Genomic DNA, 27,582 nt, shown 5'->3' on the forward strand with positions numbered 1-27,582 from the left:
AAACATCAAGAGATCTATTGGTTTCAATCAAGTGTGTTTTAACAGGTGGATGTAATCTCCCGTTAGTAACATTTTGTAGAAAACAAGAGACAACCAATGTTAAATTATGCCTGTTTTTTTTGCAATCGACCAAGGGTGTCCACATGTGTGGTGGTACTGTTTTCAAAACCACTGTAATTCAGTAAGTAAACACTGGAGGGCGCTATGGTTCTTAAAAGAGGGCTACTGTCTCTATCAAACAGCTGGAGGAGTGGGAGATGACATGAGAAAAAAGGCATTTAAACCAACCAAGCAAAACCAGAGGCAATGAAGTGATATAAATATGTAAGAAGCAGATTGAACCCACTATTTACAGGTAGGCTAATTGTGTCTCTTTTGAAGATTAGCGGTCATTGTTGTTTGTGAAAATTTATAAGCATGGAAATGAATGTCCATTATAATAATTGATAACACATTTATAAACAATATGTAATTAAAGTATTCTGGCTTCAATGCTCAATTCACATCATGGCTCCATTTTGTAAGTGTGTTTTGTTCGGTTCCTCTGACTGAGTTCGTCAAAGAGATGCAAAAAAATGGAGTCAAATAGGTTTAGTGAAAAGTACACATGTGCACTAAGGCAATGCCTAATGGAGCTTTTTATTTTTCAAGTCATGGTTTCATCTACCCAAATGCAAACTGTTGATAAGTTTTGTTTCTCCAGATTTATTGCCGTTGGAAAATCGTGCTGTTTTTCAGCAACCGTTTCTCAGTAACTCAAGAGGACCTTTGTACTCACTCCAGTAAGTCTGGTCTGGTCTGGTTATTGAATGTGTTGGTTGTAGTAGTGGAGATTAACACCCACTGTGGTCAACACTGAGGCTTTGGTTATGCCATGTTGTGAAACTGGACAAACCTAAATCAGACTGCTTCATTTATTGCAATGTACACACACGGAAAGAATAGGGTTAGCAGAGCTTGCGTTCGTTAGTGCATAAAATGGAAAACGTTTTAAAATGCTTTGCAATGGAACATGAAATGAAGTGTTATTTACTGGACAAGCCGCAGTAGTCCCTCCCTGTTCCAGTCAGTTTTTTTCCTGTTTGGTGCCCAATGAACATGTCCCAGGCCTTTGCTCTTACGCTGTCCAAAGCTGAGTTCTCGCGGGAGGTTGTTTTGTTGTCTTTGACATGCAGAAGAAGGAGGGGAAGAGAAAGAAAGTTATGGCTGAAAGAGAAATAACAGAGAAAGCAGAGGGCAGGCTCATTCCTGAAGAGAAAGCAACCTAAGTTAATCTTCCTTGGATATAAATAATTGCTTTAACTCTGTGGAACAGTAGCGACTTTTGGTAGTAAAGGGGGGAAAAAACAAGCTTGGTTGCCAAAAACATTTCAGACTGTCTTGTCAGAATGGATTCTGATTGGCTGGGAGTAGACCCAGTAGTGGGATGGCCCAATACACTTCCCAACCTCTGGGTTTCTGTTTAACCAAACTCCATTCCCCTTGGATTTTTGGTTTGAGCCTACCAGTTGCAACTTTCCCTATGTTTTACCCTCTCTCTAACCCAATAGCCTTGGCAGTGAGAAATGTATGTACCTAGTTCACGTTCAATCAGGAGTAGGCAGGAATGCCACGGAAAAGTCCATAGACTGTGATAAGATACTGCTGGAAGCCTCCCCAGTTGCACTGAGAGAGAGAACGAGAGACAGAGAGTGAGAAAGAGTGGGCGCTACACACACACACACACACACTGATAAGAGGAGTTGCCTAGACCACTATGTTGGAGTGTGGATCACTTGGTGGCTGACCTGGTCCTCAAGAGACTAGATCCACTTCTGGACATTGCATTAACTCTGGTAAGTCATTTTTATGTCTCTTACTTTTCAAATATTTCTAATAACAAAAATAATAATACAATTATTGTATAATAATATAGTTGTAATCTGTTATTACATTATTATAAGATATTGCAACATTGCATGTTAACAACTTCTGCAAGTAGTCATGGTTGTAGTCAATAGTAGTAACTTTGGAGCCAGCTGTTGCATGGGTTTGCAGTTTTCTGGCTTGTTGTATGGGTTTGCAGTTTTCTGGCTTGTTGTTTGGGTTTGTAGTTTTCTGGCTTGTTGTATGGGTTTGCAGGTTTCTGGCTTGTTGTATGGGTTTGCAGTTTTCTGGCTTGCTGTATGGGTTTGCAGTTTTCTGGCTTGTTGTATGGGTTTGCAGTTTTCTGGCTTGCTGTAAGGGTTTGCAGTTTTCTGGCTTGCACTATAAGAGCTTTGTGATTTACATCGGTAAATGAAAAGCTCTCTCCAAATGTAATTTATTATTATTATAGTTGTAAATGGCACTTTTGATGTTTTCAATTGTTCATAATGGGATATATGCTGCACTGTAGTTGTAGTGGATGCAGTTCCTTTTTCTGTTCTCTGGGCCTCTTAAAAGCCCATTACCATCTATCCATTATTATTTATCTTCATTTCTCCATCCATCCATCCATCCAGCCATCCAGCCATCCATCCATCTTTCTCCAGTTGTCAGCCATGCTTTCCTTCGCCGCTCTCACCCTCCGTCTAGGGTCCGCAGGATGCAGAGGAGGTAGGCGCAACCTGGCGACAATTGTCTCGGGCAACAAGACGTCTCAGTGAGTAGCCTATGACTCGGTGATATCACAGCATGTTGGAGTGAAGGTGCCTCATGGAGGTCATGGAGTTTGATACGGGGGAGTGCTGAATGTTATATTGTGTCTGTTCTTTCTTTCTTATTTATTTATTTTACCTTTATTTAACTAGGCAAGTCAGTTAAGAACAAATTCCTATTTACAATGATGGTCGACTAAAAGACAAAAGGCCTCCTGTGGGGACGGGGACTGAGATTTATTTATTTTTTTTAATATATATATAAATATAGGACAAAACACACATCACGACAAGAGAGACAACACTACATAAAGAGAGACCTAAGACAACAACATAGCAAGGCAGCAACACATGACAACACAGCATGATAGCAACACAACATGGTAGCAGCACAAAACATGGTACAAACATTAATGGGCACAGACAACAGCACAAAGGGCAAGAAGGTAGAGACAATGAGTGTGTTTATAAGGTATTATGGGCATGGGATTCATTGAAAATGTTACCAATGTTTCAATGTGGTTGTTCGTTCTACGAGTGTGTTTATAATGCATTATATCAGCTTCATAGAAAGTGTAACTAATGTTACAATGTGGTTGTTCTTGTTCAACACAGGCTGGTGAGAGAAAGGTTGAAAGAGGACTTGGACAAGATGAGGGGCCAGTTCCCTGGCTTCCGGCCAGGTCTGGTAGTGTTGCAGGTGTGTCTTTTACCCTTTTCCCATTATCCTGCCAACCCAAACTGTGTCGTGCTTGCTTGGATATTTTCTCTTCACTTTGTCCTTTCCAGCACAATTCCAGCAACTGTGGTGGAGGCTTAATAATGAGGCCGGCTCAGTACAGCTTGCTTCAGTTTGGCTCAACTCTGCACAGTAGTGTGAAAGGCCCTTTTGTGTATGTTTCCTTATTTCATTACCAGAGTGTGTTCTTTTGAGCTGTTTTTCTTTACTTAATTATTTTTCTTCTCTTCTAATTCCACACTTCTTCAGATGAGCTTTCGGTAAATGTGTTGATTGTTTTGCTCGCCTTATAGGCTACTTTACTGTTGATTTGTTTTCTAACTGGGAGGTTTCCTCTCTGTAACCCTTCTAAGTCTTAAATAACCTTGCTAAAATATTCAGAGGCCCAATTCATTCAAAACAACAGAATATACAGTGAGTGTACAAAACATTAGGAATACATTCCTAACATTGAGTTGCACCCACGTTTGCCCTCAGAACAGCCTCAATCCATCAGGGCATGGACTCTACAAGGAGTCGAAAGCGTTCCATAGGGATGCTGGCCCATGTTGACTCCAATGCTTCCCACGGTTATGTCAAGTTGGCTGGTTGTCCTTTGGGTGGTGGACCATTCTTGATATACATGAGAAACTGTTGAGTATAAAAAATGCAGCAGCGTTGCACTTCTTGACTCACTCAAACCGGTGTGCCTGGCACCTACTACCATACCCTGTTCAAAGGCACTTCAATATCTTGTCTTGCCCATAAACAATCCATGTCTCAGTTGTCTCAAGGCTTAACCATCCTTCTTTAACCTGTCTCCTCCACTTCAACCCCTTCTGGATTTCACAGGAAACATCAGTAAGGGATCATGGCTTTCACTTGGATTCATCTGCTCAGTCTGTCATGGAAAGAGCAGGTGTTCCTAATGTTTTGTGCACTCAGTGAATAATGAAATGTTTTCAGTGTTCTTTTTTTTGTTTCAAATTGTAAACATTGTTTTGTTGAGTAACATGTATCCCAACACCACAAGTAGATTGCTGTTTTCTATTTCTTTTGTATAACTTCTGTTTTATCAACTACAATGAATCATTTGCATTTAGTTGTACATTTAGTAATTCATTTAATCTCTACACTTATTCATCAGTTTTTGCTCAGCTTACTCTGTGGTAGGATAGCTGATATACAGACTTGGGAACATGGTACATGCTCTTTATTTGTTTTTGATGTGTAACTGGAGAGCATTCGAGCTCCATGTTTAGCATTTGAAGCTGTGTAACTTGATAAAACAACATACATACAGTATATTCTAGTATTGTTTTGTTATTAAAATCCTATTTGGTGTGTGCATCTCTAGATGTGTTTAACTATACTTATTTTAACCTCTACTGACTCCCCATCCCGCATGTGGGAGCATAATCATCGCCTGACACTAATTAGCATAACGCAACGGACATAAATATCCCTAGAAAATATTCCTATTCATGAAAATCACAAATGAAATATATTGAGACACAGCTTAGCCTTTTGTTAATCACCCTGTCATCTCAGATTTTCAAAATATGCTTTACAGCCAAAGCTAGACAAGCATTTGTGTAAGTTTATCGATAGCCTAGCATAGCATTATGCCTTGCTAGCAGCAGGCAACCTTTCACAAATCAGAAAAGCAATCAAATTAAATCGTTTACCTTTGATGAACTTCAGATGTTTTCACTCATGAGACTCCCAGGTAGATAGCCAAAGTTCATTTTTCCCAAAAGTTTATTTTTGTAGGCAAAATATCTCCGTTTGTTCTTCACGTTTGGCTGAGAAATTGCCCGGAAATTGTAGTCACGAAAACGGCAAATAATATTCCAAATTAGCTCCATAATATCGACAGAAACATGGCAAACGTTGTTTATAATCAATCCTCAAGGTGTTTTTCAAATATCTATTCGATAATATATCCATCGGGACAATTCGTTTTTCAGTAGGACCGATTGGAGTAATGGTTACCTCTGTATATTACGCGAGAGTCACCCTGGGAGCCGTCAGGTGACCACTTACGCAACGTAGCCACCTACGGCTATTATTCAACATAAATGCGTAAAACTATGTCACAATGCTGTAGACACCCTGGGGAATACGTAGAAAGCGTAAGCTGGTTGATAGCACATTCACAGCTCAATAGGGACTCATTGGAACGCAGCGTTTTCAAAATATGGGGCACTTCCGGATTGGATTTTTCTCAGGCTTTCGCCTGCAACATCAGTTCTGTTATACTCACAGACAATATCTTTACAGTTTTGGAAACGTTATAGTGTTTTCTATCCAAAGCTGTCAATTATATGCATATTCTAGCATCTTGTCCTGGCAAAATATCCTGTTTAAAACGGGAACGTTATTTTTCCAAAAATGAAAATACTGCCCCTAGAGTCGCAACAGGTTTTAAGCAAACCAAAATTTGACAAACTGGGGACATTTTTGTCCCCACAAGGTCAAATAGTATTTCTAGGGGTTTAAGGGTTAAGGTTAGAATTAGTGTTACGGATTTTGAATAGGACTGAATTGTGTGTCCGCACAAGGTTAGTTATACAGGACTGTGTGTGTGTTTCAGGTGGGTGACAGAGACGATTCTAACCTCTACATTAGCATGAAGCTAAAAGCTGCAGCTGAGGTAAGCACTGTGGCAGCAGAGCGTCGATAGTAACACATGCTAGCTATTTGATGTATACTTGCAATGAGAATGCTAATCACTGCCACCATTTCTATAGATTGGAATCAATGCCAGCCATGTCAGACTGCCAAAGACTGCAACAGAGGATGAGGTAAGAAGAACAGCCACTACATCCATGTTATGTTTTGATGCAAGTTTGGACACACCTACTAATTCCAGAGTTTTTCTATATTTTTACTAGTTTCTATATTGTAGAATAATAGTGAAGACATCACAACTATGAAATAACACATATGGAATCATGTAGTAACCAAAAAAGCGTTAAAAAAAATCTACATATATTTTATATTTGAGATTCTTCAAAGTAGCCATGATGACAGCTGTCACTGTGGTAGTAGAGAGGAGTAGGCAGGAGGCAGTCGCAGGTTTAGTACTACTGAGTTTATTTTAACAACATAGATCAAAGCGGGAAGAAACTTAAATGCTGTTGTGAAAAAATACATCTTCAGAAACAAAAAGGCACAGGGTGAACCCAAAGTGCAAAATATAAAGCATTCAGGAAATAGTAGGAGCGATTCCTCTCAGGAAAACAAGTAACATTTGCAATGACTGACAAAGACAAATGGCAGAGGGAGTATGTATACAGTGATAGAGTGGGGATTGGAACCAGGTGTGTGTAATGATGACGAGTCAAGTCCAGGGTTGATGAGTGAAAGGCGTTTTCCAGCAGTAGGTTTGCCAGCAGCTAGAAGGCCGGCGACACCGAATGCCTGAGTTGGACAGGAGGGGGAGCCAAAGCGAAGGCTGGTGTGACAACAGCTTTGCACACTATTGGCATTATCACAACCAGTTCATGAGGTAGTCACATGGAATGCATTTCAAATAACAGGTGAGCCCTATTAAAAGTTAATTTGTGGAATTTATTTCCTTCTTAATGCGTTTGGCTAATCAGTTGTGACGAAGTATGGGTGGTATACAGAAGATAGCCCTGTTTGGTAAAATACCATGTCCATATTATGGGAAGAACAGCTCAATTAAGCAAGGATAAATGACAGTACATCATTGCTTTAAGACATGAAGGTCATTCAATGCGGAAAATTTCAAGAACTTTGAAAGTTTCTTGAAGTGCAGATGCAAAAACCATCAAGCGCTATGACGAAACTGGCTCTCATGAGGATAAGTTCATCAGAGTTACCAGCATCAGAAATTTCAGCCCAAATAAGTGAATCAGGCCTTCATGGTCAAATAACTGCAAAGAAACCACTACTAAAGGACACCGATAATAAGAAGAGACTTGCTTGGGCCAAGAAACATGAGCAGTGGACATTAGAAATCTGTCCTTTGGTCTGATGAGTCCAAATGTGAGATCTTTGGGTCCAACCGTTGTTTCTTTGAGTAGGTGAACAGATAATCTCTGCATGTGTGGTTCCCACCGTGAAGCATAATGATGGTGTGGGGGTGCTTTTCTGGTGACACTGTCAGTGATTTATTTAGAACTCAAGGCACACTTAACCAGCATGGCTACCACAGCATTCTGCAGCGATACGCTATCCCATCTGGCTTGCCGTTAGTGGGACTATCATTTGTTTTTCAACAGGACAATGACCCAACACACCTCCAGGCTGTGTAAGGGCTAGTTGACCAAGAAGGAGAGTGATGGAGTGCTGCATCAGGTGACCTGGCCTCCACAATCCCCGACCTCAACCCATTTGAGATGGTTTGGGATTAGTTGGAAAGCAGAGTGAAGGAAAAGCAGGAAAGGTGCTCAGCATATGTGGGAACTCCTTCAAGACTCTTGGAAAAGCATTCCAGTTGAAGCTGGTTGAGAGAATGCCAAGAGTGTACAAAGCTGTTATCAAGGCAAAGGGTGGCTCCTTTGAAAAATCTCAAATATAAACTACATTTTGATTTGTTTAACACTTTTTTGGTTACTAGAAAATTGTTGTAAGTTGTAGAAAATAGTCAAAATAAAGAAAAACCCTTGAATGAGTAGGTGTGCCGTTTGACTGGTATTGTACATGCCCCTATACGGCCAGAGTAGTGTGTGTATTTCAACCTACTTGGAACACACTGGTTGAATCAATGTTGTTTCTACATAATTTCAATGAAGATACATTGAACCAATGTGGAATAGACGTTGAATTGATGTTTGTGACCAGTGGGAAGGGCCTGAACAAGGAGCATCTAAAATATAACATAGATATGGATACAACATTTGGCACATTTGCGTAAGAGGGGCATTGAATCCTCTACCTAAGCAAAAAAAATACAGGCCTTGAAAAGCATTTGAAATATAAAAAATCAAGCAAGTTTGATATTGTGATTACTCCTCAGATATGAACTTTTAAACAAGTTTGATATTATTTTAATAATAGGGCTATGTTGTTATTCTGTACTAGCACTTCTTCACCAATCCCTTACCACCACTCTAAAACCTTGGCCTGTACAGGTCCTCCGTAGAATTGTAGAGGTCAATGAGAACCTAGAGGTCCACGGCCTCATTGTCCAGCTGCCACTGGACTCTATCAACCCCATGGACACAGAGAAGGTGACTAATGCCGTGGCCCCAGAAAAGGATGTGGATGGGTAAGTGACAACTCTCACAGGGAGCCTGCATGTGCTACCAGGGGTTGGAACTTAAATCATTCTCCAGTTGTTTTGTTCTGAACAAAACCATTATTATTTTTTTCCCGTTTCGACCAGCAAAATAAAGTTCTGAACAAGTTCGAACTCCCCAAAAAGTACCGGTTCATGTAGTTCCTTTCTGTCCTTTTTAAACCTCTGAAATCCTTCTCTTTTCTTTACATTTAGCTCAACTTTAAATTACTTCACCAACCATGCAGTGTGCTATGGAGCAGACAAGCTATAGCTCAGTGAGTTGTTTACACGCATGATGGAAAGACAAGTGTCAGGCACAAGATGCAGCTGAGATTTTGCAGGTGGGGAAAGAGCGAGAGGGTGGACGAGAAGGCTTTGCTTGAAGCACTGGGCATCTTGTGATGACATGCATTATCTGAATTAGGCCCACAGAATTATACCTATGGCTTTTATGGAGGAACTTTGAATGTATTTTAACTTCAAAGTTGGCTTAATGTTGGACCAGAGAAGCTAGCTAGCTAACAAGCGTGTGTGTGCAGAGCGGCACCAAAATTAAAAACCCTTCTTACCTTTTTGTAGATAATTGATCTAATGTGACATGTGATAACTATAGTATCCCTAACTAGCACTGGAAAGGTACATCCATTCTTCTCTGTATCACGTTTGTAACATCAGTAGGCTACTGCTATCTTTCGGGGGGGATGGGTAGGTAGCCTACACGCACACATATTAGCAAGATTTTCAGCTGGCAGGCAGACGATGGAATAAGTTTCTGATTGACAAAAAGGGAGGGCTTTGCATTGGTGCTTTGTTGCATTTTTTTGTGGGACTAGAAAAAAATGCCTGGATAAAAGACTTTATTAACCGGTTCACATGCTTTTAAAATAACAGTTATGTTCCAGAACATTATAGATCACTTTCGTACCGGGTTCTGGTCCTGTTTGTTGATGCCTTTCTTTTCCAGTTTTCAGTTCTGTTCCCTGAACCGGTTCCAACCCCTGTATGCTACTATTGATATTAACATCGAAACATACTATTATTATTGTTTGTACTGTGAGTAGTAGGCCTACTGTTACTTCTGTTACTATTGTTACTATTAGCTTACACGGTCACACCTTTCACAATAAGCTCATAGTGGCAGTGAGGAGCTGTTTGTCACCAGGGTTTTTAAGTAACCAATCGTTTACTTTTTTACACTTAAGAAATACTTCGATATTAACACAGTGTATAGTTATTTATATTTGAGGGACAAACCTAGTTTGAGCAAAAGAGAGTCATACTGCACTTGCAATCCAGCAGCCTATTAGCACAATGGACGCTGTTGACCTGTCTTGAGAGTAACATGACCTGCTGAAATCAGTCACTATTTAGTTTAATTGTTCTTCAGTTTCTGAGCAAAAGATAAGTCTGTCAGCTGTAAATATCGTAAACATATAAAATATATGTTTATTGGTCGTAATGCTGACAAGGTAAAAATCTGTCGTTCTGCCCCTGAACAATGCAGTAAACCCACTGCTCCTATGCTGTCATTGTAAATAAGAATGTGTTCTTAACTGACTTGCCTAGTTAAATAAAGGTTAATTTTTTTTATTTTTATAAAATAATAATAAGCGTTTCCCCACCCAACACACAAACACCACCACCACTACGACCCCCCCCCCCCCCCACCCCCCCAAAACAACTCCCAAACACATAAAAAAACAAACACTTTCACACACACCACAACCACTCCCTGAGGCTCCGGTCTCTTCCAGTTCCATCTGACTCCCTTTGGTCTGGTTTCAGCCACCATGATTTGTGCTGTCTTGCCAACTTCTATGGTCATGGCCATTTGGGCATCTGGTCAAAGTAATTGCACTATAAAGGGAATTTGGTGCCATTCAGGACGCAGACCTCCTAAGGGCAAATAGTGTAGTATCTTTTTTTAGTGTGTACACAGCCGTTTGATTCAAGCACTGGTGTGGAACTAGAGCAAATATATTGAGGGTACGTGATCGAGCTAGCGCATCAGTAAGATTTGTTGGACTCTTTGAAGGGGTTTGGATAGTGTTTAGGCAGACTTGTACAAGTCATTTCTCACACTGTGGGAGAGCTTGGAAATTAAGCTGGTCCAATTTAGACAAGCCGGTCCAATTTAGACGAGCTGGTCCAATTTAGACGAGCTGGTCCAATTTAGACGAGCTGGTCCAATTTAGACAAGCCGGTCCAATTTAGACGAGCTGGTCCAATTTAGACGAGCTGGTCCAATTTAGACGAGCTGGTCCAATTTAGACGAGCTGGTCCAATTTATGCAAGTGATGAGTACAATTGATTCCTTGTCCACATCTTAGGGCAGTAGTGATTTGTTCTGCAGGTCGTATAAACTATGACACAAGTCAGAGGAGGCCCCAATATCAATCCATGTCCCCAAAATACCTTCCGCCGATTGGAAGTTTAGAACATTTCCGGAAGCTCTCAGTTTATGGAAGTGTGTGTGTCTGGCACAGTCGGCATTGTTTGTTTGATTGTGTGTGTGTGTTTTATAGAGAGATAGAGAGAGCGAGAGTGTGGGGTGGGGGATCAAGAGAGAGAGAGAGATGCTACCTATTCCTTAGCATCCATTGCATGTGAAATGTGATGCTATAGATTTGTATGTGTGTGTGTGTGTTCTCAGGCTGACCAGTATCAACGCGGGGAAGCTCTCTCGGGGGGACCTGGGGGACTGTTTCATCCCCTGTACTCCTAAAGGCTGCATGAAGCTCATTAGTCAGACAGGTGAGGGTCACACACCTCTTATTGTTGTCATGGAGATTATTGTATAGTAGCCGAACGATACACAAACACTTCCCTTGAAACGCACATAAGCACGAAACTGGATACTTAAAGGCAGTTTTCCTTGTTTAGGATGCTTGTCAGGGTCTTAATTGGGTTTGTGCTTTACTGATACATGTATCATACTGTATGACCGGACCTGACAATATTTACATTGTATAACATTATAAAATAAAAATGCACGTAATAATTTAAAAAATCATTACTTGAAAATTGCCAAGTATGTGTATGTGTGAGAATGAAATGGAGCAATGTGTAATGGTCCCCAATTGTGTCTGCACGTATAGGCACGTCAGTGGCAGGGAAGAACGCTGTGGTGATTGGCCGTAGCAAGATTGTGGGAGCGCCCATGCACGACCTGCTTCTATGGAGCCATGCCACCGTGACAACCTGTCATTCCAAAACAACTGACCTGGCTGCACAAGTAACACCATCTAACCTGACCCCAGATCTGTGTGTGCTGTCTTGCCAACTGCATTGCTGTCATTTGGTGTGACAGTGATAGAAATAAAGAGACGGCAGAACAGCACAAACATATCTGGACTCAGGCTAGCATCCCATACCCTTCTTGAACAATCTTCCAACTGCGTCCTATAATCACTTGGTTGAAAGTTCACGTCCTTCCTCTCACTGATTTTTTTACTGCATCTGTTGAAGCATGAAATGGTCCCCTCTTGTAATCGTCACCTCCTTTTGAATCCCTGAGCACCATTTAGTGCACTTATTTTTTAATAGATTCAAAATTGTCATAAAAAAAGTTGCGTTCATCAGCTAACTCCACAAATGCGCTCAGTTATGTTCTATTTGGCTAAGCACCTTTATTTAGATGTAATGTGTGTAAAAATATATATACTGTATATACCGAACAAAAATATAAAAGCAACGTGCAACAATTTCAAAGATTTTACTGAGTCACAGTTCATAGAAGGAAACCAGTCAATTTAAATAAATTAATTAGGCCCTAATTTATGGATTTCAAGACTGGGCAATGGACGCAGCCATTGGTGGGCCTGGGAGGGCATAGGCCCACCCACTTGGGAGCCAGGCCCAGCCAACAGGAATGAGTTTTTCCACTCAAAAGGGCTACAGACAGAAATACTCCTCAGCACCAGAGAAATATGTTTTTGTGCATATGGAACATTTATGGAATATTTTACTTCAGCTCATGAAACATGGAACCAACACTTGTGTTTATATTTTTGTTCAGTATGTACACAATCGTTCACATATAAATTACCTTGTTTTTGACCATTAAAATAACATCAAATTGATCAGAAATACAGTGTAGACATTGTTAATGTTGTAAATGACTATTGTAGCTGGAAACGGCTGATTTTTTATGGAATATCTACATAGGCGTACAGAGTCTCAACGTCAACAGTGAAGAGGCGACTCCGGGATGCTGGCCTTCTAGACAGAGTTCCTCTGTCCAGTGTCTGTGTTCTTTTGCCCATCTTAATCTTTTATTTTTATTGGCCAGTCTGAGATATGGCTTTTTCTTTGCAACTCTGCCTACAAGGCCAGCATCCTGGAGTTGCCTCTTGACTGTTGACGTCGAGACTGGTGTTTTGCGGGTAGTATTTAATGAAGCTGCCAGCTGAGGACTTGTGAGGTGTCTGTTTCTCAAGCTAGACACTCTAATGTACTTGTCCTCTTGCTCAGTTGTGCATCGGGGCCTCCCACTCCTATTTCTATTCTGGTTAGAGCCAGTTTGTGCTGTTATGTGAAGGGAGAAGTACACAGCGTTGTTCGAGATCTTCCGTTTCTTGTCAATTTCTCACATGGAATAGCCTTCATTTCTCAGAACAAGAATAGACTGACGAGTTTCAGAAGAAGGTCCTTTGTTTCTATCCATTTTGAGCCTGTAATCGAACCCACAATTACGGATGCTCCAGATACTCAACTAGTCAAAAGAAGGCCAGTTTTATTGCTTCTTTCATCAAAACAACAGTTTTCAGCTGTGCTAACATAATTGCAAAAGGGTTTTCTAATGACCAATTAGCCTTTCAAAATGATAAACTTGGATTATCTAACAGAACGTGCCATTGGAACACAGGAGTGATGGTTGCTGATAATGGGCCTCTGTACGCTTATGTAGATATTCCATTAAAAATCAGCCATTTCCAGCTACAATCGTCATTTACAACATTAACAATGTCTACACTGTATTTCTGATCAATTTGCTTTTCTTTCAAAAACAAGGACATTTTTAAGTGACCCAAAACTTTTGAACGGTAGTGTGTATATATATACATATGTATTCAGACCCGTATTTCTTTTTACATTACAGCCTTATTCTAAAATTGATTAAATTATAATTTTCCCTCATCAATCTACACACAATACCCTATAATGACAAAGCAAAAACAGGTATTTAGAAATAGCAAATGTATTCAAATTAATAACAGAAATACCTTATTTACATAAGAGCTCAGGTGCATTCTGTTTCTATTGATCATCACTGAGATGTTTCTACAACTTGGAGTCCAACTGTGGTAAATTCAGTTGATTGGACATGATTTGGAAAGGCACACACCTGTCTATATAAGGTCCCACAGTTGACAGTGCATGTCAGAGCAAAAACCAAGCCATGAGTTCAAAGGAATTGTCCATAGAGCTCTGAGACAGTACAAAGGGACAGTCGGGAGTAGGCTACTGTACAACGAGAATAACATTTCCACACCCTAATTGTAGTCTAACCAATGCCCCAATGGAGATAGTGAAAGTAAAAATCTCTTGATTTATCAAGACCTTGTCTCAGAGCAGCGCGAAACGGTGCTAAAATAGTTGTAGACTATTGCTTCAAATCGTGTTCCTTCTAACTTCAATATGCTCTTTAAATAAATAAGACCTACACCACATTACTCAACACTAGTGAGACTCATGTCGCCAATGGTAGGCCACCAGTATATCGAAAATATTTTTTTTCAATGACGTGACTCTCCAACAATAATTACATTTAGAGGATTGGAGTATTCTAAATTAATATCTAAGGGGCATTTTTCATTAGGGCAAATCTGATCTGTGAACATATCTAAGGGGATTTTATATCATTCTAAATTAATTAATAATAATCAATTTGTTTAAAAAAACTATATTTTGGAAATTATTTCATTTTCAAATAACTTTGAGTGAGCGAGAAAAAGGCCATTCTTGAACATGGGGTGAGACATTCTTACCAATTTGTAAATAAAGCCAGTTTGTTATTTAGAATGATTTATTTCTGTTTTTAGAGGGAGAAAATCCAACAAAAGGCCTCATGGGTCTCCCATTCGCATCCGGCATCGAACTAGCATCTGTAGCAACGCAGTTTGCACTGAGATGCAGTGTCTCATACAGCTGCGACACTCGGGAGGCCCCATCCACAAAGTTTTTAACGCTGATCAATTGCCTTGGATTTATAGGATTTGAAGCACAAAGTATCAAACTACAGAAAGGTGTTGGTAAGTGTATATTGTCCTGCTAATAGCCCATAATGGGCTATTATAATACTGTACATGGTGTCCCGGTCAGGACAACCAGAACGTTTCTTTATTAAAGACTAACAGTTAGAATGTTGGTACTTATTTACTTTGATCCAAAGCCATGAATGAGTGAGTCACTCAGCTTTATGTAGGTGCCGGGGCTATATGACTGAGTCACTCAGCTTTATGTAGGTGCCGAGGCTATATGACTGAGGTCTCAGCTTTATGTAGGTGCCGAGGCTATATGACTGAGTCACTCAGCTTTATGTAGGTGCCGAGGCTATATGACTGAGTCACTCAGCTTTATGTAGGTGCCGAGGCTATATGACTGAGTCACTCAGCTTTATGTAGGTGCCGAGGCTATATGACTGAGTCACTCAGCTTTATGTAGGTGCCGAGGCTATATGACTGAGTCACTCAGCTTTATGTAGGTGCCGAGGCTATATGACTGAGTCACTCAGCTTTATGTAGGTGCAGAGGCTATATGACTGAGTCACTCAGCTTGATGTAGGTGCAGAGGCTATATGACTGAGGTCTCAGCTTTATGTAGGTGCAGAGGCTATATGACTGAGTCACTCAGCTTTATGTAGGTGCAGAGGCTATATGACTGAGTCACTCAGCTTTATGTAGGTGCCGAGGCTATATGACTGAGTCACTCAGCTTTATGTAGGTGCCGAGGCTATATGACTGAGTCACTAAGCTTTATGTAGGTGCCGAGGCTATATGACTGAGTCACTAAGCTTTATGTAGGCGCCGAGGCTATATGACTGAGTCACTAAGCTTTATGTAGGTGCCGAGGCTATATGACTGAGTCACTAAGCTTTATGTAGGCGCCGAGGCTATATGACTGAGTCACTAAGCTTTATGTAGGTGCCGAGGCTAAATGACTGAGTCACTCAGCTTCATGTAGGTGCAGAGGCTATATGACTGAGTCACTCAGCTTTATGTAGGTGCAGAGGCTATATGACTGAGTCACTCAGCTTTATGTAGGTGCCGAGGCTATATGACTGAGTCACTCAGCTTGATGTAGGTGCCGAGGCTATATGACTGTGCCATCAACTTGATTATTTAGCAGACATCACTTATATTCAGTCAACACATATATCTTAAGAATATCATGGAATATAATCAAAAAAAAATGTTTCTCTTAGAATAAAAACCTTAGTGTAACAACAGTTTTAGTAAGTAATACTGACGAGTAGAAACAAACAGGGTGTGCGCGTGCAGGACAGAGGAATAGCAATTCTTACACTATTGTTCTAAATTCAATCACCTTCTTCGTCCTCATCATTCAATTTTGAAGTAGTGCACAATTATCAGTTTCTACTTGGCTTATATCTACTTGGCTTATATATTGGGACCCAAAATCATAAAATCGGTGCTCTAACTCCCCCTTGCGCTGGTCTGGAGAAATGAAGCAGTGATGCAGGGTACTGTACTAAACCACAAATTACCTCTAAGTCCAGCAGTATAATCACAACACTTTTCATTGAGCAACCATTGTAGTCAGGATCAAGGGAAAAATGAACTGAGCGAAGTACAGAGAGATCCTTGATGAAAACCTGCTCCAGAGCGCTCAGGACCTCAGACTAGGGTGAAGGTTCACCTTGCAACAGGGCAACGACCCTAAACACACAGCCGAGACAACGCAGGAGTGGCTTCGAGATAAGTCTCTGAATGTCCTTGAGTGGCCCAGCCAGAGCCCGATCGAACATCCCAGGAGAGATTTGAAAATAGCTGTGCAGCAATGCTCCCTGTTACGCACGCCTCTTGGAGGGGGGAACGCAACACCCTGCTACACTCAACTCCCCTTGGAGTGAAAGAGGTATGTGACTGTAGGTGCGGGTAAGAATGACAGAGGCAGAGAATGTTACCTTTAACAGGGAATTTATTCCTTTACACACTGTACTTTGGGGAAAAGGGGCTGGACTGGTGCAAAGCAACGAAAGTTAAAGAGCCCCCTCTCCTACCTACCCACAACTTACCTAACTAGCACCACCTGGCTCACTATCCAAATTACAGGGGGTGGTCTGCCCAGGTCTTACCTAGTGTGCATAGACAGTACATACTACGGGTATATGTATGGCTGCAGGCCTCTTTCCTAAGCACTCCCAAGGTGCCTTCCCCTTCCCCCCTGGGAACAAAAACAGAATAATACTAACGTAACATGAACAATTTCAATAATCAAAACACAGTCCTTGTGACAAAAACTGTTTGCGCAACACAGGGCATCAAATATAAATATAAATATATATATATATATATATATATATATATATATATGTATATATTTTTTTTTTCTCTCTCAAGTACAGTGCATACCCAGAAGCTCTCCCTTGGAGCAAAGGAACACTGACTTTTATACAGCTGGAGAAGGAGTCTGTGATTGCAGACAGCTGTATCCCCTGACGAGAGGGCGGGGTCAGCTGCAATTAGCAATGGGGGCCGACCAATCAGTGGCTTAGGGGAATCCAGGAAGCCATTTCTTGAAATACATACACATACATCCAAACCCACAACAACACAGGAACTGGGTAATGTTACACTCCCCATCCAACCTGACAGAGCTTGAGAGGATCTGCAGAGAAGAATCTGAGAAACTCCCCAAATATAGGTGTGTCAAGCTTGAGGCGTCATACCCAAGAAGGCTCAAGGCTGTAATTGCTGCCAAAGGTGCTGAATACTTTTGTAAATGTGATATTTCAGTTTACATTTTTTATAAATTAGCCAACATTTTTAAAAACCTGTTTTTGCTTTGTCATTATGGGATATAGTGTGTAGATTGATGAGGGAAAAAAACAAGAATCCATTTTAGAATAAGGCTGTAACATAACAAATTGTGGAAAAATTCAAGTGGTCTGAATACTTTCCCGAATGTACTGTTTATGTGACCAACCGCCTCGATTGTCTTATTTTTTTACATTGGATAGTATTACAAGATGGTATATCATACACTGCAGTTTAAGAACAATGGGAAAGTTATTCTGCATTGAAAGTTGATAAACTTGTAACCCCAATCTTTATTAAATGGCCCTTAAATGTTTTGGTACACCTACTAGAGAGCTCGTCTTTGTCTACACCCATTCAGGATTGTTCACATACTCTAAAGCCTTATCCCCACCCATGTCTTTAAGGATTCATGTTTGAGGCCCTCTCTCCCCACAATTACAGTCGCATCTCTTGCCCCAAACTTGTCTGCCCAATGCAAACAACTATAGATGCTGCTTTATCTACACTGATTGGTGATGTGATTTAATATCGAGCTAAATGTGGAACTGCTGGTCTGAACTGTGGAACGGAACAAAAATAATAATGGTTCTGTTCAGAGCAAAACGGTTGGGAAATAATTTCGGTTCCCACCCCTGGTTAAAACATATTTTATAAGATGTAAATATGGAACCTATAACAATAAGACTGAGAGCTAAAAGGTTCACATCTACGTGAATGTATGACATTTGAACCCTTTTCCAGGTGGGAAGGGCAGACATATTGGTGGTGGGTGCAGGCAAGGCGGAGATGGTGAAAGGCGAGTGGTTGAAGGAGGGTGCTGTGGTTATCGACTGTGGCATCAACCACATCCCAGGTATGTATAACAACCGTTTTCTCAATCACAACCCAAGAGCTACAGACTTGAATAGCATCCAGTGTCCATACCGATCATTGGTGATGAAGAACAGGAGAGGAGGAGAACACTTTCAGAAGGAAGCAGATGTCTCCTTTTAAATTCCTCCTTGTCTGGTGCTAGTCTGTTTCTGCTCTAGTCAACTTGTCATTAATGCAACAATGTGATGATCTTGAATGTAGAAAGTCCAGTAGCCAGGCTACTGCTTGGGTTCTCAGTGACCCTCAACTTCAGCCTTTGAACTTTGACCCTGACCATTGGACCCCCACAGATGACAGCAAAGCCAACGGGTTGCGAGTGGTGGGGGATGTGCATTACCCCTCTGCCAAGGAGAAGGCTGGGTTTATTACCCCTGTGCCCGGGGGAGTGGGACCAATGACCGTTGCTATGCTCATGGAGGTAGGCTGTCATAAATTCAATTATATTACTTTTGGGTGTTTTTCGGGCTAAAAAGTGCATTCAATTTACTTTCCCACCTGAACGTCAAACAGACTTATTTTGGCTTTTTGCATTTGTGTAGATATAAGTTTTGTTTTAAAATAATTTATCTGAAACAAATCATGGCTATATTATAATGCACAGACACTCATTTTGAGCTAAGGGGGACAATGAACCTTTCTGATTAAATTGTTTTTAGTTTCCTCTCTAAGATAATGATACTAAATCAATACAAAATAATAGATAGGACTTTTTCTAGTTCGTAAATGTTCTTGCCAGTCTATTTTATAGGCCTTACCCCATAAATATCTTGGCTTTGACCCTGCCATGGCTGCTTGTAGATATTCTTTTTTGTCATGTTGGCAACAACACAGAAGTAAATCTATTATTGGTTAATGTAATTCAAATGTAGGCCCTAGTTATGCACTTACTGGCAACATCCCAAATGGCACCCTATTCCCTATATGAGACACTACTTTTGAAAAGATCCCTATGGGACCTGGTCAAAAGTAGTGCTCAAAATACTGAATAAGGTGCCATTTAGAACACATCGCTGTCTTTCTCCATTGCTTTTTGAGGGAGTATTTTTTTTCTAATTTTCTCATTTAGTTGTAATGGTTGTGTCAGGATCGCAACGCTATAATGTTCAATGTTCACCTATAGTTACAAAAAAAAATGCCCTTTTCTCTCTGTGTAGTTTTAAATGAGGATGTTTATCTTTTGGGGATTTTTTTTTCTTAATCTTAAAGATCGGCGACCTGTCAACGGGACAGTTGTAAATCATGCAGTGTGTTATGTCAAGATCACAGATTTTAGATAAACAACAAATGTCGGTAAATGTAAGTGTCTTATATCGGCTGAAAGTTTACATTCTTGTTAATATAACTGCACTGTCCAATTTACAGTAGCTATTACTGTGAAAAAATGCCATGCTGTTGTTTGAGGAGAGCGCCTAACAACAAAACAGCTTTTTCATCGTGATAGGTTTGATAGCTGAAATGTGTAATTACATTCTGAAATCTTGCTCTGATTTATCATCCAAAGTGTCCCAGAGATAACATGAAGTGTTCTTTTGTTAGATCAAATCCTTTTTCATATCCTAAAAAGGTCCATATAGCATGCACGATCAATTTTGTATTTCCACTTGTTCATTTTGCAAAGAAAGGAATCTGTGAAAATCTCACCCTAAACGTTGTTTCAGCAAGTCAAATCACTTTTGAATCTATTCCTCAGAGATCGTAGAAGCTAACAAGACTTCACTATTTCATTAGGGGTGTCGTATATCCTATAGGACACCATATTTGGTCAGAGAGCGACGTCTTCATGGCACGCCAATGACGCGGGCGGTCACCACTTGAATGACTGTATCTTTGTCAAATAAGCACCAATCGGGGTCAAACAAAGCTAGCTAGATAGCCAATGAGCTGGGCTTTATGGGGGTATCATGTATATGGGAAACCATGTATATATCATAAAATGAAGTTTCCAACCTTGTACGACAGCATGCCTTATCAATTGGGACAAAAATTATAAAGATATTCAGAGTTATATAGTTGTTTTGCAAATGTGGAACTTATTATACGGCTACTAATACTTGGAAAGCTAAATCGAAGTCCAAGTATACAGATTTGACGATATTCTTGCATAAAAATGGAATATGAATGTGAATGTCTCCTTTGCGATTTGCCCAAATGTACCTGGTGACTTCACACTAAAAGTCTCGACGTTCAGTCATACTTGAAGTTATCCATCTGAAACGTTGCACATACACTGCTGCCATCTTGTGGACACTATTACAACCAGAGTGATGGCTTTAACAGCGTGATGGCTATCTATTGCATTTCAAAGATGGTGGTAAAAAAATACTGGTTGTTTATTTTCTTTGTATTTTCTTCAACCAGATATATTGTGTTATATTCTCCTACATTCAATTCACATTCAATTCACTTCAAAGTGTTTCCTTTCAAATGGTACCAAGAATATGCATATCCTTGCTTCAGGTCCTGAGCTACAGGCAGTTCGATTTGGGTATGTCATTTAGGCGAAAATTGAAAAAATGGGGGCTATCCCGGTTAAATAAAAACAACAACTGTTAACTATTTAATCTCGTGTTTTCTTTCTTTGTCATTTCTAGAACACTGTCCAGAGTGCAAAGCGCTTTCTCAAGACGTACCAGCCAGGAAAGTGGAACATTTCCTACGCTAAGCTAAAGCCACAGAAACCTCAACCCAGGTATAGACTTGATATTCTTGCTACATCTTCACACAATTTAGAGGACTTGCCACAGTTGTGCCTTTTACGCTTATCTCAAATGGATTTATGTTTCATATAGGTGACCCCGCGATAATCAGTAAATTAAATGATAAATCAATCGATCAGTCAGCCATTTAGTCAGTCAGTCAGCCAGCCAATACAGCCAATACAGTTATATTTTAATATTGCTCCTACATTATCAATTAGACAATAAGTAAGGGTCATGTCCTAACAGTAGTGGCCATAAGGACACAACCACATTAGTAAAGAGAATGGGGAGAATTGGCATCACTGTAGGCCTACATCAATATGATGTCATTTATGAGATCAAAGAAGCTCTCTACATGCTGTAGCTAGTGTGACCTTTTTCAGGGACGCCGTGATCGCACACTCCTTCACGCCAAAGTCAATTGGCCGTCTGGCCCGGGAGGTTGGCCTCTTCTCAGAGGAGGTGGAGCCCTACGGGACGACCCGAGCCAAAGTTCGTCTGGAGGCCTTGAACCGCCTCAAGACACAGCCTAATGGGAAATATTTGGTGGTCACAGGGTAAGGGTAGTAAAACTTGAAAGACTGGGCCCAATGGGACAGTATGCAATACTCTAGGTCACATCACATACCGATATGCAGTATGTGTACCAATTAACATTGGCACGGAAAGTTCATTATGAGCCTGTATGGGATATGCCCTGGCCTCTGTGCCCGGAAATGGCAAATGTTTTATGGCAAATGGCACAGCATCGTATCTGTGACAAGTCCTTTGACTTCCTCCTTGCAGGATCACACCCACACCACTGGGTGAGGGAACGACAACCACCACCCTGGGGTTGGCACAGGCCCTAGGGGCACACCTTCATGTCAACAGTTTTGCCTGTGTGCGCCAACCCAGCCGGGGCTCAAACTTTGGGGTCAAAGGTGAGTTTTTTTTTTACAAAACATACTGCTTGGTTTTTCTGTCTTTGAAATTATTTTGCCACTGGATTACCCAGTTGTTAATTTGTTTAAAATAAGATATTAATCCAACTAATTTATCTGACAAATCACAAGCCTTTAACTGACGAATCAAAATAATCACAAGAAAGCATACTCGGTTGTTGTTGTGTAGTCTCATACACATGCACAAGTCTTCCACATATAAAAAGCACATTATTTATGCAAAACTTAACGTGACCACGTGTTTCTTAAGTTAAGTTTCGGCACTCAAAGTGTACTCTGTATACCCCTTTTCATAAAGCTTTATTTATGGATTTGTAAATTGTTTGTTAAATGATTTATTAATAATTACTCCATTATTTGTAAAGATAGTTATACACACATGTTTAAACAATTATAAAACGGTACTTTGAATATAACTTCTATGTAGGTGGTGCTGTTGGAGGTGGTTATTGCCAAGTCATTCCTATGGAAGAGGTAAGCACTTTCTACTCCTCCTTTAGATACATCAATGTTCACATTTGAGTGCAGTCTTTTTAATCTGTTCTACCTCACTGATTCCAGGTCAGTCTCCACCTCACCAGTGACACACAAGCTGTCATGGCAGCCAGTAGCCTGGTGGTGGACACTATCAATGCACGTGTGTTATGCGAGTCAACACAGTCAGATAAGGTAATAAAAAACATCATATTAGTCCCAATATTATTTGGTCTCTCTATTTCAAAACCTATTTAAATTGTTCTTTACTTTGTTTACTAGGAAAGTATGTGGTATGTGTGCTTTCTGTTACTTCCAAGCCAAAACTTGCAAAACTGCATTATTTAAAACTGTATGTAAAAGCCTCTTTACATTACTCACACTAAAAAACAAAAGGGATACATTATGGAATGTTTTACTTTATTATAAAATTGTCTTCAAAAAGTATTCACACCTCTTAACTTTTTACACCTTTTGTTAAGTTACAACGTGGGATTAAAATGTATTTAATTATAACTTTTTTGTCAATGATCCACACACAATATGTCTTGTGAAAGTGGGAAAAAAAATATACAAATTAAAACAATTTAATGAAAAATACATCTTGATTAGATAAGTATTCAACCCCCTGAGTCAATACATGTTAGAATCTCCTTTTGCAGCTATAACAGCTGTGAGTGTTTTGGGGTAAGTCTCTAAGAGCTTTGCATACCTGGATTGTACAATATTTGCCCATTATTCTTCTCAAAATTCTTCAAGCTCTGTCAAATTGGTTGTTGATCATTGCCAGATAGCCGTTTGTAAGCCAATTTACAGTACCAGTCAGAAGTTTTCAAACACCTACTCATTCCAGGGTTTTGCTTTATTTTTTACTCTTTTCAACATTGTAGAAAAAAATATTGAAGACATCAAAACTATGAAATAACACATATGGAATCATGTGGTAACCAAAAAAGTATTAAACAAATCAAAATATATTTTATATTTGAGATTCTTCAAAGTAGCCACCCTTTTCCTGTCACATTCGTAATAAGGACGAGACCAAGGCGCAGCTTGTGTTGAGTTCCACATCTTTATTTGAGTGAAACTTTCAAACAAAACAATAAACAAGCAACGAAACGTAACCTCAGTGGTGCTACAAGCACAAACACAAATAATATCCCACAAACACAGGTGGGAAGAATTGCTACCTAAATATGATCACCAATTAGAGGCAACGAAATCAGCTGCCTCTAATTGGGAACCATACAAAACCCCAACATAGAGATATTGAACTAGAACATCCACTAGTCACATCTTGACCTACTACACCATAGAGAACCAAGGGCTCTCTATGGTCAGGGTGTGACATTTCCTTGATGACAGCTTTGCACACTCTTGGCATTCTTTCAATTTCTTTGCAAATTTTTTTTTGCAGCATTACTTTAGTGCCTTATTGCTAACAGGATGCATATTTTGAAAGACTGTTATTCTGTACAGGCTTCCTTATTTTCACTCTGTCCTTTAGGTTAGTATTGTAGAATAACTATAATGTTGTTGATCCATCCTCAGATTACTCCTCTCACAGCCATTCAACTCTGTAACTGTTTTAAAGTCACCATTGGCCTCATGGTGAAATCCCTGAGTGGTTTCCTTCGTCTTTGGCAACTGAGTTAGGAATTGTATTGATACACCATCCAAAGTGTAATTGATAACGTCACCATACTTAAGACATTCAGTCTGCTTTTTTTATTTTCACCCATCTATCAACAGGTGCCCTTTTTTGCAAAGCTTTGGAACACCTCCCTGGTTTTTGTGGTACAGAGATGAGTAGTATTTCAAAAATCATGTTACCACTAATATTGCACACAGAGTGAGTCCATACATCTTATTATGTGACTTGTTAAGCAAATTTGTACTCCTGTACTTCTTTAGGCATGCCATAACAAAGGAGTTAAATACTTATTGACTCAAGTCATTTCAGTTTTAATGAATTATTCATTTGTACAAATTCAAAAAACTAAAATCCACTTTGACATTATGTCACGCCCTGGTCTAAGTATTTTGTGTTTTTCTTCATGTATTGGGTCAGGCCAGGGTGTGGCATCGGGTTTTTTGTATTGTGGTGTGTTTTGTCCTGGGGTTCTGGTGTGTATGTATTGGGATTGTAGCTAGTGGGGTTATCTAGCAAAGTCTATGGCTGTCTGGAGTGGTTCTCAATCAGAGTCAGACCTGAGCCAACTCTCCCTGTTTATCGTGAGGAGCCAAGGAGGAGACCAGAACCAGAGCCGGTGTTGGAGGTGAGCGAAACAGAGACTGTGAAGGAGTTAATGGGGAAATTGGAGGAGAGAGAAATGAGGGAGTTGCTGTGTTGGTGCTTTTTGCATGGAATTCGCCCGACGGAACGTGTTGGGGATTTGATGGCACCTGGGTTAGCGCTCCATACTCGTCCTGAGGTGCGTGTTAGTCGGCTGGTGAAGTCGGTGCCAGCCTCACCCACCAGGCCTCCTGTGCACATCCCTAGCCTTGCACGTCCTGTGCCAACACTGCTCTCAAGATCTCCAGTACGCCTTCACGGTCTAGCCCATCCTGTGCCACCTCCACACTCCAGTCCTCCGGAAGCAGCTCCCCGCACCAGGCTTCCTGTGGGTGTCCTCGATCCAGTACCACCAGTTCCAGCACCACGCACTAGGCCTTCAGTGCGCCTCGCCTGTTTAGCGCAGCCAGAGCCTTTCATACATTAAGGGAACATTTCGGCATTTCGTGTATGATTAGTGAAAAGTCCATATTGCAAATGTACGGTCCCTTACTAGACGTCCGAAATCGTTTGTAAAATTTGCGGTCGGCGTCGGGCCGTGCGGTAGGGCCGGACCTACCGGGAAGTCATAAAAATGAACTTTGTCGGACATTCGGTTTCCGTTTTATAAAATAAACAAGTTTTTGACCGTTTTTCCGCTATCCCGGAAATTCCCACAAGAGGGCATACGGAATCATATGGCAATTTGGCAAAACATCACGAATCACGACGGGGCCTTATCTCGAAAACGGAAAATATTTCGAAGCCGAAACTTGGTGAGCGTAGGTTTGGCATAATGGGCAGTTGGCCCCGAACAAGATGGCGTCTAGGCCTCGACGGTTTTTGAGTTATGGCCATTTTTCTGGGATTAAAGGTTCAAAATGGAAATAGAGAAATTATTTTTCCACTTCAGGTCAAAGTCAAGGAGCCTCCGGTGTCAATAAAAAAAATAACCAGCCATTTATCTATCGTCATTTAAGAGAAACGGAACAATGACAACTTGGCGATGTTCACAAATAGGCTTTTTTTTTTCAACGGTTACAGATCCAGTTGCAGGGTGTTCATAAGAATCTTTTTAAAGTGTGCTGCGGAGCTCTGCGAGAATTCTGTGATTTTCTATGATTTTCTGAAATAACACACACATACTAAACCCTCCGTAAATAACTCAGTTCTTAACGTAAAGACTTAAAACTCAGGATTATGTAAAAGCATACCCCAATGAGGATATGTGGTGACGTATAGCTTCCTGTGCCAACCGGAAGTGCCATAATTGGTGTCTCAGGGGCTGTTTCGAAGGGTTAAAAAAGTCTGATCTCTCCAAAATGTCATATGTGTGATTAGGCAACCCCCATGAACTGTAAATCAGTCATTTTTCCCCAAAAAAATCAAAGGAAAAAAAAATCACACTAAAACACAACTTGGATGGAGGGACGTATTGGGGTGCGTAGAGACAGACAGTGGCTGCAATAGTTAGCTTTGTTGGAGCTAAAAAAGAACCGTCAGACCTAGAGTTCCGAAACTTTAGAAACCTGTTCTAGACCTCCGGTCGATGGTGCGTGGTGAGTTACGTGGCTCTAGACGGTTCTCGGACCGAGAAACAGCCTCGTACATTTGCAATACCTTCAATTCATTTTGACCATTACGAAAATGACGACGTTTAGAAAAGTCTCAGAGACGCAAGGCTAGGTGCATTGAAACCGGCTCGGCCCATAGAGACGGACCCCAACGTTTCTGTCCGATAGCTCGTTCAAGGACCCCGTAGCAAGGCATGGAAAAAAGTGGATTTTCAGCACCAATTAGGGTTTTTCTCGGACACCAAATGACCTATCGAGCCGAAACTCGGGATTCGGGGTCGCCTCACATAGGCCTTCACATAATGTCCGAACTGGACCCGCAGCTAGAACGTAACTATGTGTTTTACCTTTTTATTATGTTTTAAACTAAAGGCGCTATGAATTATGGGACTGCTCTGACATATGTGATAGTTGGCTTCTAAATGAGTAGGAAAAAGTGGGTTTGGTGTCATAATGACATCTAATTGACTGATGGACACTGACTTGCTAGTTGACTTTTGTGCATTTGCAATATGTTTAAACGGAGAGGGACCATCACCAAAATGGCATTCTGAAATCAACACAAAAAATGGCATCACCATAGTCTCCAGACTGTGCCGAGTTCAACGAGACGCCCCTCTTGACCGTAGCTCGTTCTGAGTGCAGCAAACTTGAAAAAAAGAAGGCCCAAAATGAAGCCTGCCCCACAATGTCATTTGATTTTGGGTGGCAGTGAGAGAACCGTTAGGGTGAGAAGCACAATTCGACCTCAGGTACGTTCCTGAGGTCCTCCCGATCCGTGCAAGCCTAACCTTGACCGTGTGTCATCAACCCTTCACAGTAAAAAGAAGGTGTTTACTTGAAACAGCTTGCTTTGACTTCTCTCAACATAGGAATACATTGCCTGCACCTCTAAATTCAACCTGAAGCCTATGTGGGTTACGAATGCCTTATGAACCTGTCTTCTATGACAGTCCATCAGGCCACTATGAGGTCTACCTGTGTCGAATCTAAGCTTCCTGGAGCAACCGGAAGTGGTTAAAATCACCCTAAAAGTGTATACCCATACACTGCCTGCAGTTTGATAGACATAGTGCATTCAACCCTGTGTAGATCAGTCAATTCTTAACGTAAAGACTTAAAACTCAGGATTCTGTAAGTGGCTATGT

At 40.7% G+C, this 27,582-nt stretch overlaps 1 protein-coding gene across 3 annotated transcripts in view; it reads left to right on the forward strand.

The window, feature by feature from the left end:
* Nucleotides 1-213: 213 nt before the first annotated feature.
* Nucleotides 214-27,582, forward strand: part of LOC139406941 (C-1-tetrahydrofolate synthase, cytoplasmic-like) — a 57,365-nt gene continuing 29,996 nt past the window's right edge. The window contains exons 1-16 of one of the 3 annotated variants that reach the window (XM_071150120.1): nucleotides 214-355; nucleotides 704-1,835; nucleotides 2,484-2,623; nucleotides 3,234-3,318; nucleotides 5,933-5,992; nucleotides 6,090-6,143; nucleotides 8,442-8,578; nucleotides 11,244-11,344; nucleotides 11,689-11,825; nucleotides 18,337-18,448; nucleotides 18,759-18,886; nucleotides 21,060-21,157; nucleotides 21,551-21,724; nucleotides 21,954-22,090; nucleotides 22,539-22,585; nucleotides 22,673-22,780. In XM_071150120.1, the coding sequence (XP_071006221.1) occupies nucleotides 2,523-2,623; nucleotides 3,234-3,318; nucleotides 5,933-5,992; nucleotides 6,090-6,143; nucleotides 8,442-8,578; nucleotides 11,244-11,344; nucleotides 11,689-11,825; nucleotides 18,337-18,448; nucleotides 18,759-18,886; nucleotides 21,060-21,157; nucleotides 21,551-21,724; nucleotides 21,954-22,090; nucleotides 22,539-22,585; nucleotides 22,673-22,780 (1,479 nt within the window). In that variant the 5' untranslated portion in view covers nucleotides 214-355; nucleotides 704-1,835; nucleotides 2,484-2,522. Of the gene's footprint in view, nucleotides 1,836-2,483; nucleotides 2,624-3,233; nucleotides 3,319-5,932; nucleotides 5,993-6,089; nucleotides 6,144-8,441; nucleotides 8,579-11,243; nucleotides 11,345-11,688; nucleotides 11,826-18,336; nucleotides 18,449-18,758; nucleotides 18,887-21,059; nucleotides 21,158-21,550; nucleotides 21,725-21,953; nucleotides 22,091-22,538; nucleotides 22,586-22,672; nucleotides 22,781-27,582 lie in introns of all 3 variants that reach the window. The other 2 variants (XM_071150122.1, XM_071150121.1) reach the window with 2 other exon arrangements.

Source organism: Oncorhynchus clarkii, chromosome 4, assembly GCF_045791955.1.
Source record: "Oncorhynchus clarkii lewisi isolate Uvic-CL-2024 chromosome 4, UVic_Ocla_1.0, whole genome shotgun sequence".
Taxonomy (NCBI): domain Eukaryota; kingdom Metazoa; phylum Chordata; class Actinopteri; order Salmoniformes; family Salmonidae; genus Oncorhynchus; species Oncorhynchus clarkii.